This window comes from Chroicocephalus ridibundus, chromosome 1 (assembly GCF_963924245.1).
Source record: "Chroicocephalus ridibundus chromosome 1, bChrRid1.1, whole genome shotgun sequence".
Classification (NCBI taxonomy): domain Eukaryota; kingdom Metazoa; phylum Chordata; class Aves; order Charadriiformes; family Laridae; genus Chroicocephalus; species Chroicocephalus ridibundus.
In genome coordinates, this window is record NC_086284.1 from 104,257,200 (window position 1) to 104,274,656 (window position 17,457).

The 17,457-nt window shown below is 42.6% G+C and overlaps 1 protein-coding gene across 4 annotated transcripts in view; it reads right to left on the reverse strand.

The window, feature by feature from the left end:
- EVA1C (eva-1 homolog C) overlaps window positions 1-17,457 on the reverse strand; it is a 41,423-nt gene that overhangs the window by 14,542 nt on the left and 9,424 nt on the right. For 2 of the 4 annotated variants that reach the window (XM_063346646.1, XM_063346655.1), the window contains exons 2-4: window positions 9,926-10,122; window positions 6,413-6,536; window positions 3,201-3,353 (exon numbers count right to left, since the gene is read on the reverse strand). In XM_063346646.1, the coding sequence (XP_063202716.1) occupies window positions 3,201-3,353; window positions 6,413-6,536; window positions 9,926-10,122 (474 nt within the window). The remainder of the gene's footprint in view (window positions 1-3,200; window positions 3,354-6,412; window positions 6,537-9,925; window positions 10,123-17,457) is intronic. The other 2 variants (XM_063346664.1, XM_063346672.1) reach the window with 1 other exon arrangement.

A 17,457-nucleotide genomic window follows, 5' to 3' on the forward strand; every position in this document is an offset into this window, starting at 1 on the left:
CATTTCTTGTACTCCGTAGTTCAAATCTTTACCCAGATTCAGATCTTCTCTTTACCTGAATCAGGGCAGGGACTTGAACATATGTTTCCCATAACCCACCCTGGGTGGGTATTTCAGTTGGCTTTGCTTTGTCCTAAAGCTATTCCATTGCCTAGGGCAAGCAAGACTTAACCAGACCAGAGAACAACTCTACTGTAAAGGCTTTATCTAGCAGGGGTGACACCACGATACCATTGCTCTTCTTCCTCCTCTGTATTGAAAATGGCACCTAATTTACATTATTAAACTGGCTCAGAAAACTAGTTCCAAGAGGAGGCAGTCATGCTAAACGTTGAGCTGAAGCTCAGGATCCTACAAGAGCTCCAAGGCCACACAGATATCCCCAACACCAGAGATGGATTTATATACTGTTTCCTATACAGAGAAAAGCCTTTATGGTAAAGAAACTTTACGTTCTCCTGTGTTCCCTTTGAAGCAAAGCTCCGAAAATCTGTCAGCTGATTTGACAGACTGTTCACAGAAAAGCCATAGTTCAGAATGCACCCGTCTCAGTCCAAAGCTGCTGTCTGTCATTAATTGCTTATCAACTATATTACATGCAACATGAAGTCACCAAAATCTAGCTAAGTATCTAATTAATTCAATACCCAGTACTCCTAGCAGGACCATATCGAGTATGGATAGATACAAAACTCCTGAGCTCAACAGAGACTTCCTGTACTTGTCATTGGGATCTACAGATGACTTCTCTTCCGCATAGTACTAAAAAAACGCCTCACAGTTTCCCTGTGATGCAGTGAAAGAAATGGAAAGGTTCAAGCATTGCCTTTAGGCTGAGATGCACAAACGTGGATATAAACAACAATGGATGTGTGTTGGAGCCGATTTAGCTTTTGGTGCAAACATATACAAGCACGTGGGCTCTGCTTCAGGAATGAAGAGGGGCTGAAGTTAGTTTTCTAAATTGTCTTATATCGTTAAAATCACACTGACATTCAAATTACCATTGCTTTCCCCAAGAGAAAGGTACACAGACATTTAAAAAGTCTAATCATGCACCCACTCACATCTGCATGTGCTTAACTAACCACATAAATAAAATTTAAGCTTGAGACAGACAGATCTGGAGTCAATTGGATCTGGTTCTTAAGTGCTAAGTCTTTTGTGATAACTGAACGTGTACTCCCAAGCCATATAGGTGCTTTTGAAAATTATTCTCACTGCAGAGGGTTACTGGTACCATGCAGAAAGAGGCCAAGCACTTCCATTAAGCACTGAGAAATCTATAAAAGGATCTACCTTCTATAGGTCTACCTTGCGTTTGTCTCATGTTTTATGCTTTCTCCTATTACTACAGTTTTAGGTTGCTTTATACAACATAAAACCAGCAACAGCCAGGGTGTTGCTCAAGAGGTGCTCGTATGCAGGGGGCCACAGCAGAGAGTTTGTTGCTATTGCAGATTCTTTCTCTATTTATACTGGGAAATTTTATCCAGTAAGAAAGGTTTGCAATATTCTGATCTGTGAACTCTAAGTGCTGACGTTAGAGGCAAGTGATTTCCAGAGGTGAATAGAGTGCAAGAAATAAGCATGGTGGCAGCCTTTCTCGATCAACTGAGCTATCTCTGCTCTGCCTTGTGTCATACACTAATGCCACCATCACAAAGGATGCATGGGTCTGTCAAAAATCCGTTAAAATGTTTCCTCCACAAAACAGACAGTCAGAGCTGAAGTCTGTGTGAAGGGCGACAGAAGATAACCAGCATGAAACACAGACCTGGCAATTTTAAATAGCTTCTTGTCTAAGAACAGATTATGATTTTCAGCCAATACATTTTTAATAACATCTTTATAAATAAACAGAAACATTGGCTTGCAGAAAAATGGCTTTTAAGACTAATTATTGATCTCTTCTTGATGTTCAGAGATGCTTCTTATAGATTTCACTTGTAGCATGTTTCTTAGGAGTAAAGTTCAGCCTTTGCACAGGGCTGGCATTAGTCATATCAGTCCTTCCCTGTGTGGCATTAAGGGATTTGAACAGCACATAGATCTTTTGCTGGCCTTCTCCATGGCATGAAAATTTACCTTCATACCTTCAGTGTCAACCACTGACCATATTATTCATACAAGCATCAAGCACCCTCACGACCACATGCTACTACAAATTTAGATAATTTAGTGATAAAAAGTGAGTCCTAAGTCATTATTCATACCCCAGCTGAGACTACACAGTGAAGTCAATGACTGGTTATCGATGTAGACCATACAACTGCTTATGATGTTTTGGGTTCTTCTACCTATTCAAAAGGGAATGGTCCGTGCCTGAAAGTGTTCACAGTCTGACCAAAGCAATATTAATATTACAGTGACATTAATACTATGTGTTTTATATATACTGGGATGCACCTGTGCTAGTAAATCAGCAGTGAGAGGGCATGTTTCTGGCACTGCAATGCAGCGCTCCACTCCGATAAGTATGGTCCCTGCACCCGTCTGGCCCAGGCCAACAGTATCCTCTCAGCAACTCGCCATCACAGCTGAGGAGCTAGCACAGGCCAGGGAGCCGCCTCAAGAAGCAGTCTGCATGCAGTCATCCTGCTTTGGAGGGTAAGAGTTTCACACTACATACATAGAACATTCCTGTCTGCTGGACTTGGTGCCAGAGAGAAATCCCAGGCACATTTAATTTTCTAGTATACTACTAGAGCCTTGGAGTCTGGTCATACAACAGCATCCAAAGCAAACCTATGGACCCTATCCTTACAGTCTGCATTTAAGGCAAGTAAGAGCTGGCAGAAACAGAGATCGAAGAAGAAGGTAGCAGTAAGACAAAGTGTCACGACACTTGGGCTGCCTAATCATTGTCAGAAGTTGGAGGAAGAAGAGAGGCAAACAGCTGATTTTTAGTATACGTCACCTAAGTTCAAGACAGCTAGCAGAACTAGAGTTTCTGATGTTAATCATACTAAGGACCGATTAACTATATGAAACTTTATTCCTTTGCTGCATTTCTTATTCCATGTTTCTTTCTCATACTGGGCAATTTGTTTGAGTTTCAGAAATAATCTCTATTATATTTCAACCACTGGCGCTTTCAAAACACCATTGCTCTTGCATCTAAAGTTTTCTCCCTGTATGTTTCCCCTCTCCTCTGCGCACCTGCTTGGAGAAGGTCTATCAACAGCGTAAAAACATACCAAAGGGGGGGATGCGCTCCACTTCTGTCGAGCAGACGTTCTCCTCGTGTGCCCATCTGCCATAGGTGGCAGAGTAGATGATAAGGAACTTGGACTCCTGACAGTGGAGTTTCAGTTCCTGGTTTTCACATGCTGATTTGGTTTTGTATTCAGCTAAAATAGAAGCAAATAACAATATGGTAGCATGAGGCAATTTACTCGGCTGGACTGTTAATAGCAAATAGCAGCATGACAGAAAACAGCTTTTCTGCAAGTTCTGTTGCGAGTGATATGTGGCACTATTACAACCAGAGACAAAGCCAACAGCAAAGCGGAGTGTTTCCTCCAACTGAATTGCTCCCATATGACTATCTAAAGCCTCCGGCTCCTTTTTGAAAGGAACTGAAAAGTTAACTTTTGCCAATCTCCTCTCCCAGTGGAACAGCCTCCCCCCTTCCCGCCTGATTTCCTGGCTTGCTTTCCACCGCTGCTCAGTGGGAGAAGCCTCGTCCTTTCCTATTGTCTCTCCCAGGGACAATGTTGCATTCTTACGCCTACTTCAGATGCCCGCCTGAGTGCTGAGAGCCTCCGACCACTCATCAATCATGGGGACGGCTGGCATCACCCAGTGCCGCCGTGCACAGCACTAAGTGAGCACCCAAGAATGGGAGGCACAAAGGCACGGGGACGGGCTACGTACCCTGAGCCAGACAGTGCTCTCAGCTACATTTGCATGGCTCCACCAAGGTCAGTGACTTTCCCTGGGCGTTGACTATCCAGCACGGGCTCATTTGAAAGTTTTGCTGACAAAGTATTGCTGTGAATCAGGAGGCTGAGAAAAATACACCCCCTCCCTTTCCCAGCTGGCACAGGCACACTGGCAGCGCTCTCAGCACAGAGGTGGGGAAAGCCAGTGAGATCGTCTTCCAGACAGCATGGTTCATCCCTCCTAGGGACTGGTTAAAATCTGCCGTCTGGCCAAGGAGGTCTCTTGCTGGCCTAAGCAGCTGCTCTGCTTGCAGCATTTTACCGCTCAAGTCTTGCTGGTCTAGGTATGGTGGCAAACCTTTTCAGTGCAGATAACGCCAGGGAGAAGAGTTTACTCTGCTCCATTTTTTTGTCTTTCAAAAATGTGAAAACAGGAAAAGGAGGTTCCTGAGCTAAGCAGGAGAAAAGGGAAACCTTATTGTTACTGAGTGGTATCCCAGCGAGTGGAGCGCGGCTGTTGGTGCTAGGGGAACTGGAGAGAGAAAAACCTCCTATCTATTCAATAAAGAAAACATTATTGTTTCATTTAGAATAGAACAGATAAAAAAACGGGTTAATGTTCTCGGTAATAGTGCAGTTTCTTCCATTTGAGCTCATCAGCAGTCACAAGTTTAAGTGTAAAAAGTGTGATTTTTAAAAATTCTTGACCTGCTGCAGATTGTTACTTCTGCAGAAGCACCTGCCATACCGTACACCCATGAGGATCATGCCAAGAAAACAGAGGATCTGACCCAAGGGCTGACAGCCTAAAGAGGGGCTCTGTGTCTGTACAGCTGCACTCCGTGGCTGCTGGAGAGGCTATGGAAGTACGGACAACAGAAAAAAAAACACCCAAGAGGTGTTAAGACACAGTAGGAATACAAGAGAGACCTCTGCAGGGATACAGCAATAACAGAGGAAAATACAGTATTTCTAAGTAGACGAAAAACCAAGGGAGTCAGGCAATTGCTTAAGTGCCTGCTTGAAGGCAAGGAGACTGTAAAATAAAGTTATACTCAAGTGACTTCTTCAGTAAGGATGTTTTCCACAGCCAAGCCTAAGAATATTGGTGTCTTACCTACAAGTAAAAATTTCCTGTCACATGAAATCACGTAATTTGCACTGAAACTGGACTATTCCTCAGTTCTGAAGGCAGCACTTGATGTTAAATTCACTTTCCACAGGTTTTTGTAAAATCCAGATTACAGAGAATCTTATATATTCTAAGTAGCTCATTTCCAGTGGGAAAAATACTAAGCAGCTTATAAAAGTAACAAACAGGATCCCAATCCACTTTTGATTAGTAAAGGGAGATTTTGAATGATACAGACACAACTATGATCTTCAAATCCATCTACTATTAATAATGCAGTAACCGTAATATGTAAAAAAAAAAAAAAAATCTTTAAATGATAAGATAATCAAACAGATCATAAAAACGTTAAATTTCACATTTTTTTCCCCCCCGATGATTGGCCCAGTAAATCTCCCTGGGAGTTCTTGTACCAATGCTTTGCCAAAGGTAACACCTGCCTACTCCATTCCGGTATCTCTGCTCTGACTTCAATACTTTGCCCTTCAGTTTGCTTGCCACCCCTGTTCCTATTCCACCAGTGATGTCTATCTTAATGCTCTGATTAAAGAAAATCTCTTTTGTGCTTCCTCCTTTAGTTGTGGGATGGTATTTCTGAGTTGGCTGGTAAACCTACCCATAAATCATCATTCAACTATTTTCTTTGGGACCCATTTCAGCCACACTGGGGATTAGCTGCCAACAAAAGCTGAGCCCCCGGGCTACTGAGGCTTGTTCTCATATACAATAGCAACAAGAAAAACAATTTAAAAATACAAATAAATGAAACCTCATGGTGATTGTCTTAATCTTTCTTACACTTTTCTCATATTTACAAAGTGCATTCTCTTTGAGGCAGGATTTGTCCCTTTACATACCAACGTCAATTATGTGCATCGAACACAGGTTCTACAATGAAATTCTGTAATAAAGTCAGCCATGCACGTGTATCCTCCAGCCATTATTCTATAAATGGGAGGTAGTAACAGAGGATCTTTGAAAGCTTTGGTCCTACCTCCTGAAGCGTTTTTGCATATTGCTTATTACGATATCTTCTTCATCATTTGGATCCTTAGCCCAACCACTTGTTTTTTGCTGTTCAGCTCTATATTTCTAATATGACATTATCGCTGCCATCTCTTTAAAAATAATTTCCAAAACATTTTTCCTTTCTAGTCTGATGTCTGACATCTGACTCTGCCAAACTACACTGGTCATTAAATTGGCAGCAAGCACACTGAAGTTGTAAACACAATGGAGAGCTAAGGCAAAGCAGAAAAAACCCAATTTGCTATTAATCTAAGAGCCTCAAAACTTCACACAGATTTATGCAAAGCCTTGTGCAGCAGCATTTTAACCAAAACGAACAACAAAACACACACAAAAACACATTTGCCTGATGTGGATTACTTACTAGGTTTGCATTTAAAGGAGACAAGGAGGAATTTAGTGGTCCCTGGACACAGATCAGGCCCAAAAACCCGACTATTGACAAGAAGCTGGCAGGATCTCAGGTTTTGGCATTCATCCAGTACTTTCTAGAACAACGGGCAAAAAGCATAGGCTTGAAAACAAGGCATGAAGCTATACAGCAATGAGAACACTTAGTTGTACTTTGTTCTATACAGGTGAAAATCACTCCTTCACAACTTTTTGACTATGAACATGTAAGAAACTTCCGTATCACTGGATTTAAGCCACATCTTTTGAGTCATGGCCAAGTTTATGGGAATGTATTCATCACAGCAATGCCCAAGGCAACTTAGGATGTTACCAATTTGCTGTTGTTTGTCACTTTTCCCTCTGCCCCCAGCCGGTCAGCCAGATCTTGCTGTGTGCCACCATAGCCTCTGTGGTGCTTGGGTCTCTCTGCAGAGCCCTGAGCAAGTGGGAACACCCTCAGCCCCCAGCCTCTTCACCAATGTGCCTGAGGCTCTCACGCACTCCTCAGAGCATTTATGGGACTGCAATGTCCAGGTGAAGCATGATAACTCAAAAAGATGTCTTTTTAACCATTTCATCCCAATCTACTCAAGTTTACCTTATCATGGTCTGTAGTATCTTCACTCAAAAGAGTTCTAACTCATGACTTGGTGTGCTTAGTGACGCTTAAGTACACCCCAGCTTTAAGCCACGTGCAGGACCTCCTGCTTAAGGGGCCCTTACTTCTTGCTTGCATTTACACACATTATCAGGTATTTACTTGACTTGCCACTTGAACAAATTTCAGAATTGCTTTGATCGGATAGCCCAGATGTGCCTGTCTATCCTAAGCCTGCTTGTCTTTTTTTTTTTTTTTTTTTCCCAAATGCTGTTCTAAGGCCATACCTACCCCAGATTTTTTGGCCCAGCCCTATACCATGGTTCTTACTCTGCAGCTTCACTGGGAGTGGCAACAGAGGAGGACAATAAAAAGGTCAGCAGTGTTAAACACAGAGGGTCACATGGGCCCTCACCAAGTTCAGCAGAAGGACTGAGTACTCCTAGTGCTCACATTAGTGTTCCCACTTCATCAGTGGTTTGGGAGCTGTATAGAAAATACGAAGACATTGCCCAAGAGGAGTCTGAGTCCAGTATTTAACACAGGCACAAGCCAAAGCACCTAAAAAAATCCAGTCTAAATGCAGCAGTATACTTATGAAATTCCTATTAATCTTCAAAGCCCAGTTTAGAGAGGGCTTTCTATACGCTATTTTTGAATAGTTTCTGTTGTTGTGCCCAGGATTCTTGATGTGTAAAATCAGAGCAGACTGTGATGAGGGCATTGTCTCCAGGTCACCCTGCTCTTAACAGCAGTAACTGTAAGATACCACTCTAATAATTTTAGGTACTCTCATAACATCTATGGGAGATTTTGCCTTGTTTCTCATCATAAGGGGTCTCAGTCATACCAAGAGGCCAAATCAGAAATTTACCACTGTGACAGCATAAGCTGCACTCTTGTTTCCAGGCTGAGAGAGTTGGCAGTGGCTGAATCCCTCCTGTCATCCCTGGAAGCCATCCCTCCCAAGCAGAAATGATATACATAGGCAGCACACCGCTGCAATCCTATAAAACTCTTGCCTTTTTGTTCCCGTTGGTAGAAGAAGAGGACTTGCGTCCAACACTTTTTGAGCATTAAGTGCACTCTAAAGAATTTAAAAGGGAAGGAAAAGCACAGCAGACTTAATTTTATCAGTCAATTTGTCTTTTACAGAGTTGGAAGTCAAACAAATAACTCCTCCTTAATTGGGATTGTTCTGGAACAGGCCAGTGCAATACAGTTACATCTTTAGCAAGTGGAGATAGCTGTACCCTACTGAGTCACCTTCTGTTTGCACCTGAGCTGAATCATCTCCTGTGCATCTGTTTGTATTTTCTCCTACTTAACGCAAACAGCAGTCGCATTTTCTATCATGTTGCTGTGCAAAAACACGCTACCACAAAAGCAAACATGATACTCAAAATGACATAGCACTGGGCTGTTAATATCTCAAGACAGATCTAACTTTGCAGTGATCCTTTTAATGGGAGGTCACTGTAAAAAATGCCTGTTATGCTTCCTCCCGACTGCAGGGTAGCATCACGCCCGATTATGCAGACTGCAGATGCGGTTCCAAAGGGAAGGGGAGGAGGGATGAGATCACTGGTGCTCTTTTCTAAGAAACCAGTTTACAGGATGTGTCTCTTCTCCTTGACAGAACCGGAACTCCCTGAGATGCAGAGCATTCGTATCTCTCATGCTTGTGGCCTCATCAAAATGCTTGCATGCCTTTGATCAGTGACAGTGCCTGAATGATGACGATAGTTTATACAACAGTTATCCCATGCTGTGTTTATTACATTCAAGGGAAAAAACTGCCCATGGAGACATCACAAAGGCACTCACAAGCCCAAAATAATCATTGGTGTCACTTCACTGTGGTCAGTAAAACGACATCAAGGATGCATCTGGCCTACTGTTTTTGGTGGAGAGATGTACTTTCACATGGCCTATAGGTCATGTCTGGAATGCCTTTTAGAAGTTGCAGTACAGCATGGGCAAGCCACACTTGTAAAACTGCCCTAATATTGTTTCTGGAGGGAGGATATTACCACCAAACCACTCCGTAAAACTCTTCAACTCACTAGTGGCGGGAACAGACATTCCCTGTTGTCAAGAAGCAATGTGTCGGCTGCAAGCACAAATGTTGCAAGCTTCGTCAAAGTTTCTGTAAAGCATTTACAACAGCTTCACCAACAGAACATGTTCAGATTCCATGACTACTCATTTTTGCAATGATTTACTGAATTTGGCCTAACACTGGGTATTTTCACTATGATGAAACAAGTCTTTGACAGCAATGTAAGTCAGACCTTCTAACCCTTGTTACAAAAGCCTCCACAGCAGAAAGTAATTTATGAAGTATAAATCATTTCAAGCTACACTTAAGTGGGCCCAGCAAAAAAACCATAGGATATTACTGATACAAATCACGTATTCACAGAACTGCAGATACCTGCAGAAGTGCTTAGGATCTGCTGTTTAGCTGTAACGGTGCCTTTTCAGTGAGTTAAGACAGGCATGGAACAAGCCTAATGCCAACCAGAATGCCATCGTATTCAGTGGATTTGTAACCCAGCTCTGTCCGATGTTTTATCCTCTCCTGGGGACAAGGAGGGCCTGTGTGATGGATTAAGACTGTCTTAGGCAACTTTAAGAAGGGGGTTTCCCGAGCAAGGCTCATCAAAATAGAAGGCAATCTACAAAGCTTTCACAATCCTATGGTAATATCCTGCTGGCCAGACAAATCCTTTCAGTTGTAATACTTTTGATGGTAAACTGACATAGACACGATGTCATTTCATTCAACATTGTGAACACTCGCCGTTTTCACACAGCATAGCTCACTGCATGGAAACAGACAAAAACATTCTGTGCATTAAGAGCCTTTACAACATGCGATACCTGCAAAGAGGTGGGCGCCACACAGTTTATGGGTTCTGTCATCCTGGTTTCAGGCTCCTGAGTACTACACATGTGGTAGTCTTGCCCGTAAAATGCTGACTGAACACTTATTGTTGAATGCCGAGGACAGTGCAGACTCAAATGTTCCCCATCGCAGGCATAGGCAGTATGATTTTGCAGGAGTTTGGTTAGGTAACCTAGAAAATATTCAGCTCTGTTACAACTAGTACAGGAAACGACAAGTTCGTTAGATAATAAGAAAACCACAGTTAGTCTCTGGAAAGGGCATTGTAGTCAAGGTTATACGTATGGCCCGCTGCCACACCACATGGTTCTGTGAATGGGTCAACCTTTACATGCTAGTAATGCTTGGGTCTGGAAAACAAGAGGTTGTGTGGCAGTGAGTCAGAGCCCTACCAGCACTCCAGCAGCGGCACTATGTCGGAGACGTCATTTCACAGACAATAAATGGGCTCAGGTCCTTGCCAGTCGTCGTTGCTAACAATCTCATGGCATGTTTGCAGAAGTCAGAAGGGCTACTACTTGGTTTCGCGGGCTAGACTCTTGTGTTCCAGCTGGCTAAGGTATTTCTTACACCTCGTCTTAAACTGATGCTGTGCACTTCTGGTCTCCTAGGCAGTCATGTTTCCCCACAGGTGATAATAAAAGTGATTCTCCCTGTATCACTGGATCAGATGCTACGACAACAGAGGCAAGGTGTCCATAAGTGCTGGACAGAAACACAAATGTAAGATACACAGAATTTTGTATTTGCTAAAAAGTTTGTCAGTGTTACCAGGAGAGGGAGAGGTAGGATCTGTACGCAGCTGTCCACTGCACCATCCATTTGCATCTTTTAATAAGTGAGTCCATGAGCAGCAGAGCTAATGACAGCAGTTTTTCCGATTTGTATTTCATTGCCTCTTTAGCCAAGATTTCTGTTATCACCGCAAATATTTACAAATCTAACCTCCTACTGCCCTTCTCTTTGTTCTGCAGAATACTTTAATGGAAACATGCAGGTTGCTACCTTTGACCATTACAAATTAGCCATTGTGATGGGAAACTATTGGAGGTAATCTAATTCAAAAACTTTCCTCACCTATACTTACAAGGCTTTGATATCTCTACCACTCCGTCACACTTGATTGAAATCTATCTTTAAGCAGAAAAGGCTTCTAAGTGAAGGGGAAGAATAGACATGAGGAACAGGAGAGATAAAGGATACAAAATACCAGTCTGCAACCAAAGCAATATCCTTCCTCTACTCTCATCCACAAACACATGGAAATTAGACCCAAACCCACTTTTTTCCCCATGAGTTTTATGACAACCCAATATGCTACAATCAAAGCAAATCTGTTTTCTAATTCTTACACTATTAACCAAACTTTTTATTAATGTGCATACAGTAACTATATTTGAATAGTTTCGTTATTCTTATACGTGCTTTAAATTCTGTATAAGTCTCTCTAAAATAAATTCCCAACTTCTAGAACACCAAGTTCATCCACATTCACGTCAAAAAACCTGAACAAAATTCTCCAAGGCCAACATACTAAGTAATGAGAAAGCACTAAGAGCCTCCATTGATTAATTTGAGAAAAGATTTGTAGAGGTTTTAAAACTGAGACCATGATTACATGCTGTTGTGATTTAACCCCAGCCGGCAGCTAGAATCATGGAGCCGCTTGCTCACTCCCCCCAGTTCAGATGGGGGAGACAATCAGAAGAGTAAAAGTGAGGAAAACTCGTGGGTTGAGATAAAGGCAGTTTAATACGCAAAGCAAAAGCCTCACACACAAGCAAAGCAAACCAAGGGATTCATTCACTGCTTCCCTTGGGCAGGCAGGTGTTCAGCCATCTCCAGGAAAGCAGGGCTCCAGCACACGCTAATGGTTACTTGGGAACACAAACGCCGTCACTCCAAATGTCCCCCCCTTCCTTCTTCTTCCCCAGCTTTATATACTGAGCATGACGTCATATGGCATGGAATATTTCTTTAGTCAGTTCGGGTCAGCTGTCCCGGCTGTGCCTCTTCGCAACTGCTTGTGGCCCCCCAAGTCCACTCACTGTCGGGGTGGTGTGAGGAGCAGAAAAGGTCTTGACTGCTTGGCAACAACCAAAACCACTAGCGCACTACCAACACTATTCCCATCCCAAATCCAAAACATAGCACTACACCAGCTGCTAGCAAAAAAAAATAAAATTAACTCCATCCCAGCTGAAACCATGGCACATATGTATCTTTTTAATTTCAAAAATTATAATTTTTGTCTCTTTTACAAACATATAATTGGTCTCATGAAAGACAAAAGCTAGTATCTTCTCCTCAGAAGCCTTGCTTACCCCCACTGTGGTGACATTATTACTGTTAAGTGTATCGCAAAAAACCAAAACCAAACAAACCATATTTTCTTGTTTCAGTGACTGAATCAGAACTAGAATGACAAGTTTTTTGTATAATTAAAAAAAATTAGTTTTCTCAAAGAAAATATTGAAAAAGAGTTTGCTCATGCCATTTAATTTTCACACCTTTTGCTCTTTTCAAACCTTTCACCAAAGACAAACAATTTAAAAAAAGGTTTTTAAAATAGAAATTTAAGTATTCCAAGTAAATTATATGAAAATAAAATATTTTGGTTCTCTGGCATCTTTCCCAGCACCAGCTGTGCAACTGGATAGGAAAATTCAGCTCCCCTATCAATTACTAAGTTTGGAGAAAGGGGAAGCCTGCTCTGCTATTGTCTTTGCTGTTCCTCATCCAGAGTCCAAGAGAGAACAGGAGTCAGCTAGATGCACCTTCCAGTGCAGCAAAGATGCAAGTGAATTCCTCACCTCATTGAATTCAATCTGAGCACTGGCACTAAAATCAGGATGGAGAGAATTTCATGCCCTGTATTTGCAGTCTAGATCTCAAGGAGACCAGCCAGCAGAAATCCCCATGGCGTCTCACAGGTTAAAAAAAAAAAAAAACAACAAAAAAACCCCAACAAAAAATCCAAACCAAATCCATCCCCTACATCTTCCGTGTAATTGAGATCACAAATAATTGAGCTTTCCTGCCGGAGCCACTCCTCTGTCAGCCTGCTCCTGAAAGGTGCTGAGTATTGCCAGGAAAATGGGCCGAATGCCCAATTGCACCCAAGTGATTTTGCTATGGTCCCCTACTGTAAAGGGGCCTCCGATGGCATTTACTGCTGCTGAATACCTTTGACGGTGCCATCATAGCATAAAGGGCCGCAGTGTAAAAGAGCATTCAGCCCAACGTGAGTTGTGGGCACTCAACACCTTGAAAGATTTAGCCCGATATTTGTAATCATTTCAATTCTTCAGGTTTTAAGTTACTTGGAGCCAAGAGTGCTGTATACAAAACAGCCCAGTATTCCCTAAAGAATATCAGCTATGTTGTGATTTGGATGAGTTCCCTGGCATCTTAACTGCTACTTTGATCCTGCAAATTCCTAATCCAGTATCTAAGCACCTTTCTCCAACAATTGCAACTATTCAATCCTTTAAAAAAATGCCTTTTTAAAAAACTTGCTCTGATTCTGTATAAGCAATATGCTTCACTTGTAAAAATAGCGTTAGACAGACTGGTGAAAATAAGACATCATGTTCTCCAGCCTTCCAAGATGCATTTAAAGTGACTCTGCTGTTATTAAAATCCTTGTGTATTTGCACACAATAAAGGATAAAAATAGTAATGGAAATTGGCTGAAACCTAATGTTCTCTGATAAGAGAAGTGGTGACGTACTAGTATCTAAATTGCTCGTTTCACAAGGCAGACCACGTAAACCGGCATTTTTTATTACTATACACACAGACTATGCAGACACAGGTGGAGCGGTCAGCCCTTTGCGAAGAGTGTTGCCGACTGGGCAGATCACAGCCCATGCTGAGAAAGAATTCCCACTCGGAAAAGTCATGATTTCCTCTTGCTCTTCCCTGAAAAACTCCAGCTTCTTTCCTCTCCTCATGCTGGCCCATTTTCACATACCGGGGCACTGCCTGCCCTGTGGCCACCCAAACGATGGGGCTCAGCGAGGGCATAAAGTTTTCTTGGCAGCTGCCACCTCTCACCTCAGTCCCAGAGCAGTGCTTGCACAGGGGGGAGTAGCTTCCAGTTCATAGAATGATAGAATGGTTTGGGTTGGAAGGGACCTTAAAGACCATCTTGTGCCAGCCCCCCTGCCCTGGGCAGAGACACCTCCCACTAGACCAGGCTGCTCAGAGCCCCATCCAGCCTGGCCTTGAACACTTCCAGGGATGGGGCATCCACAACTTCCCTGGGCAACCTGTTCCAGTGCCTCACCACCCTCACAGGAAAGAATTTCTTCCTAATATCTCATCTGAATCTCCCCTCTTTCAGTTTGAAACCACTACCCCTTGTCCTATCACTACACTCCCTGATAAAGATCCCTCCCCACCTTTCCTGTAGGCCCCCTTCAGGTACTGTAAGGCCGCTATAAGGTCTCCCTGGAGCCTTCTCTTCTCCAGGCTGAACAACCCCAACTCCCTCAGCCTGTCCTCGTAGGAGAGGTGTTCCAGCCCTTTGAGCATCTTCGTGGCCCTCCTCTGGACTCACTTACAACAGGTCCATGTCCATCCTGCGCTGAGCAGCTGTTTTCCCTCCTTTCCTGGGCAGCATGGCCTTGTAGTCACCCCGGTAGAAAGCTTCATCTTCTTGAGACCATGAGTATCCTTATATTGTTTGCCAACTTCTGTACAAAACCACACTTCCCTTGAGGCAGCAAGTTTAGCCGAATGACAATGTAAGGTTAGGGGAAAAATATGTTCTTATCTCCACAATTAATAACAGCCATGATTATCAGGAGAGAGGGCATTGTAACAGCTGAATGGGTCTGTCAGTCTTTCTGAGGCACGCTTCCTTTTCTGCATTTCTCTCAGCTGGCACAGTTAAATCAGGTCATCCAAAATAGACAGTGGGGTTGTGTCACCGTCCAAATCAGACAGCAGGATTGTGTCACTTTCAGGCACCGTCCCAGCACATCACCCAAGCTACAGGCACTTCAGGGCACTATTTGTTGTTCAGAATCTCTCGTTTTGTATTTGTTTAATTAATCAATATCTGTTCGTTGTGAATTCTGAGAAAACTTTTTTTTTTTTTAAATATCTAATAGGGGAGCTAGAGACTGTGCCTGGACTACAACACACCTCTAAGCCTGGGTTCCCTGCATGCCAGGGAACTACTCGCTAGCTTCTCTCTGGCCAGCACATGAGGAGATTCCCTTCCCTTGGAAAGCAAGGCACAGGGAGGGCTGGAGCACAACCACGGCTCACCCCAGCGTGGATGGAGTCAGGTCATGGCTGTTCATGCCCCTGGACTGGGAAACCTGGACTTGTGAGTTATGGGGTTTCTTTCCCTGGGGAAACAGAATCTTAAGCAGACTCTATAAAAAACCTTAGATGACTTAATGTTTTAAACCTAATGTTGGGGGTTTTTCTCTTTGTTTTCTGGGTTGTTGGGTGATGGAGGGGGAGGTGGTGTTTAGCTACAGCAGTTGCTTTTTCAAGCATTATTCTGAAAGAAGGAGGGCTATAGATTTCCTCTTTCTTTTTTCAAAAGTAATAAATGTCACTCTTCTTTAAAACAATATGAAACATTACTAAAAAAAAAAAGTCAACTGCTGTGAGAATTGTCTAAATTAGAAAAACTTGGCAACACTGCAGTGTCCCAATAACATCTCTATGCCTCTGTGTGAAAGCTCCACTAGGAGCTTTCCCATTTATCCAAGACACACATTCATAAGCAATGTATGGGGTGCTCTGCATACAAAATCCTGTACAAGCCAGTTACAGACTGGCTCAGAAGTTAAGCCTGAATCATACGGCAATAAACATATCCCATTGATGTGAAGGCCAGAAGGTATCATCCCACCCAACTGTCTGCATAACCCAGACTACTCACTCATTGTAACTTTCTACTGAGACTCAAAACATCAATACAGAATTCAAGCATAATCCTTTCTTCCAGAATTAGCCAAATTAGTCACAGCATCCACTGTGTTGACAAAGAACTTCAACCAAAAAAAACATAGCACCAGAAAAACACACAAAACACTGCAGCTGAGCAGCTGAACAAAGCTTTAAGCCTTACCGATCATTTCTTGTTGCAAAGGAGGACTCATAAACCATAATAACAATGACAGACAAAAATAACTGGCCTGAAGGAGCAAAGGTAGTGAATAGATACCTCTGTGTGTGAAACAGGGCTCTTAAAAGCTTATAGTTTTTATACTCAACATTCGCAACTGGCATTATTGCTTTGAATAGCAACAATAATGGCAGTAATGAACCTGACGGTATGAAAATAGTGGAAAGATATTTTTTTTTTCCTCTTAAAAACACTGAAAAACTTGGAACTTAGAAAGTTTCAGTTTAAAAAAATACGACTACCAAAAAGCCTGGAAGCAGTCAGTCAAGAGATGTGACTCCCACACATGGCACAAGACAGTACAGGGTACTCTGATTTGCTGGATTCATTCCTGATGGTGGAGGATGCTAACACAAGGCTCTAAGGGCCTTTTTCAGTTGTCAGCATTAAAGAAGAAATGTGTATATTCTGTCCAGCCTCACTGCACTGGCATGAACCTCACCATATGGAAGCATCAAGGAGAACAGCATTTCAAGCTGTGAGTCGAATGCCTAGCACATATTAAATGCAATCTCAGCGTTGACTGATGTAATGTCTTGTTGGCAAGCAAACAGCTTTGCAATGTAATATTTTTAGAGCCCAAAGCTGAGTAGCACACAGCCTACAAGGATTCTCAGAATCGGGCCTTCATATATAGATTTAGTAATATTAGTTCCTGTGCATTGTTCAATCTAGCTTAATTAGCACAGCAATTTGCTAGCTCGTTTTAAAGACATACAAATCCATTTTAGATCAAAATAGACTGAAAGAGCACGCATATTGTTGTGGGAGTCCCAGAAGGCTAATCCATTCGGTAAATCTACATCAGCCCCTGCAGTTTTATGAAGAATTGTGCCAAGAGTCATTAAAAATGCACAAGCAAAATTGGCAAGGTTGAAGGAAGAGATCTCATGCGGTGATAACAGAATTGTTGATAAACTCTACTACAAACACCATTAGAAGCATCAATCTGATACTTATTGGTATTTGGGATCCAGCTGCAGTACTTCTCCAGCAATATTTTCTCCATTGGTTTGTGAAGGAAGCACTGAAGAGAAATCAACCCCTAAGTTTCCTCCCCCATCCCCTCTGCCATCCCCTCCACTGGTCTTTAGAGGCAGCTACACCACACGGTACTGTTCAGGGCTTCTGCATAATCACTGCTTTCAGAGCCGGGCTGTGTGTGTGGATGTGACAGTGCTTATTTGGCTCCATTCACAGAAGCAAGGATCTGCCTCCTGTAATTCTCTTTAGTCTCTTATCTCGGTTGCCTGCAAGTTCTCTCTGTGGTAGCTCTCTTTTAGAACTAGTAATTGTGACACAGGGCAAAATGTTATCCAGGAAAGACACTGTTTCTAAAATTCACAACATTGT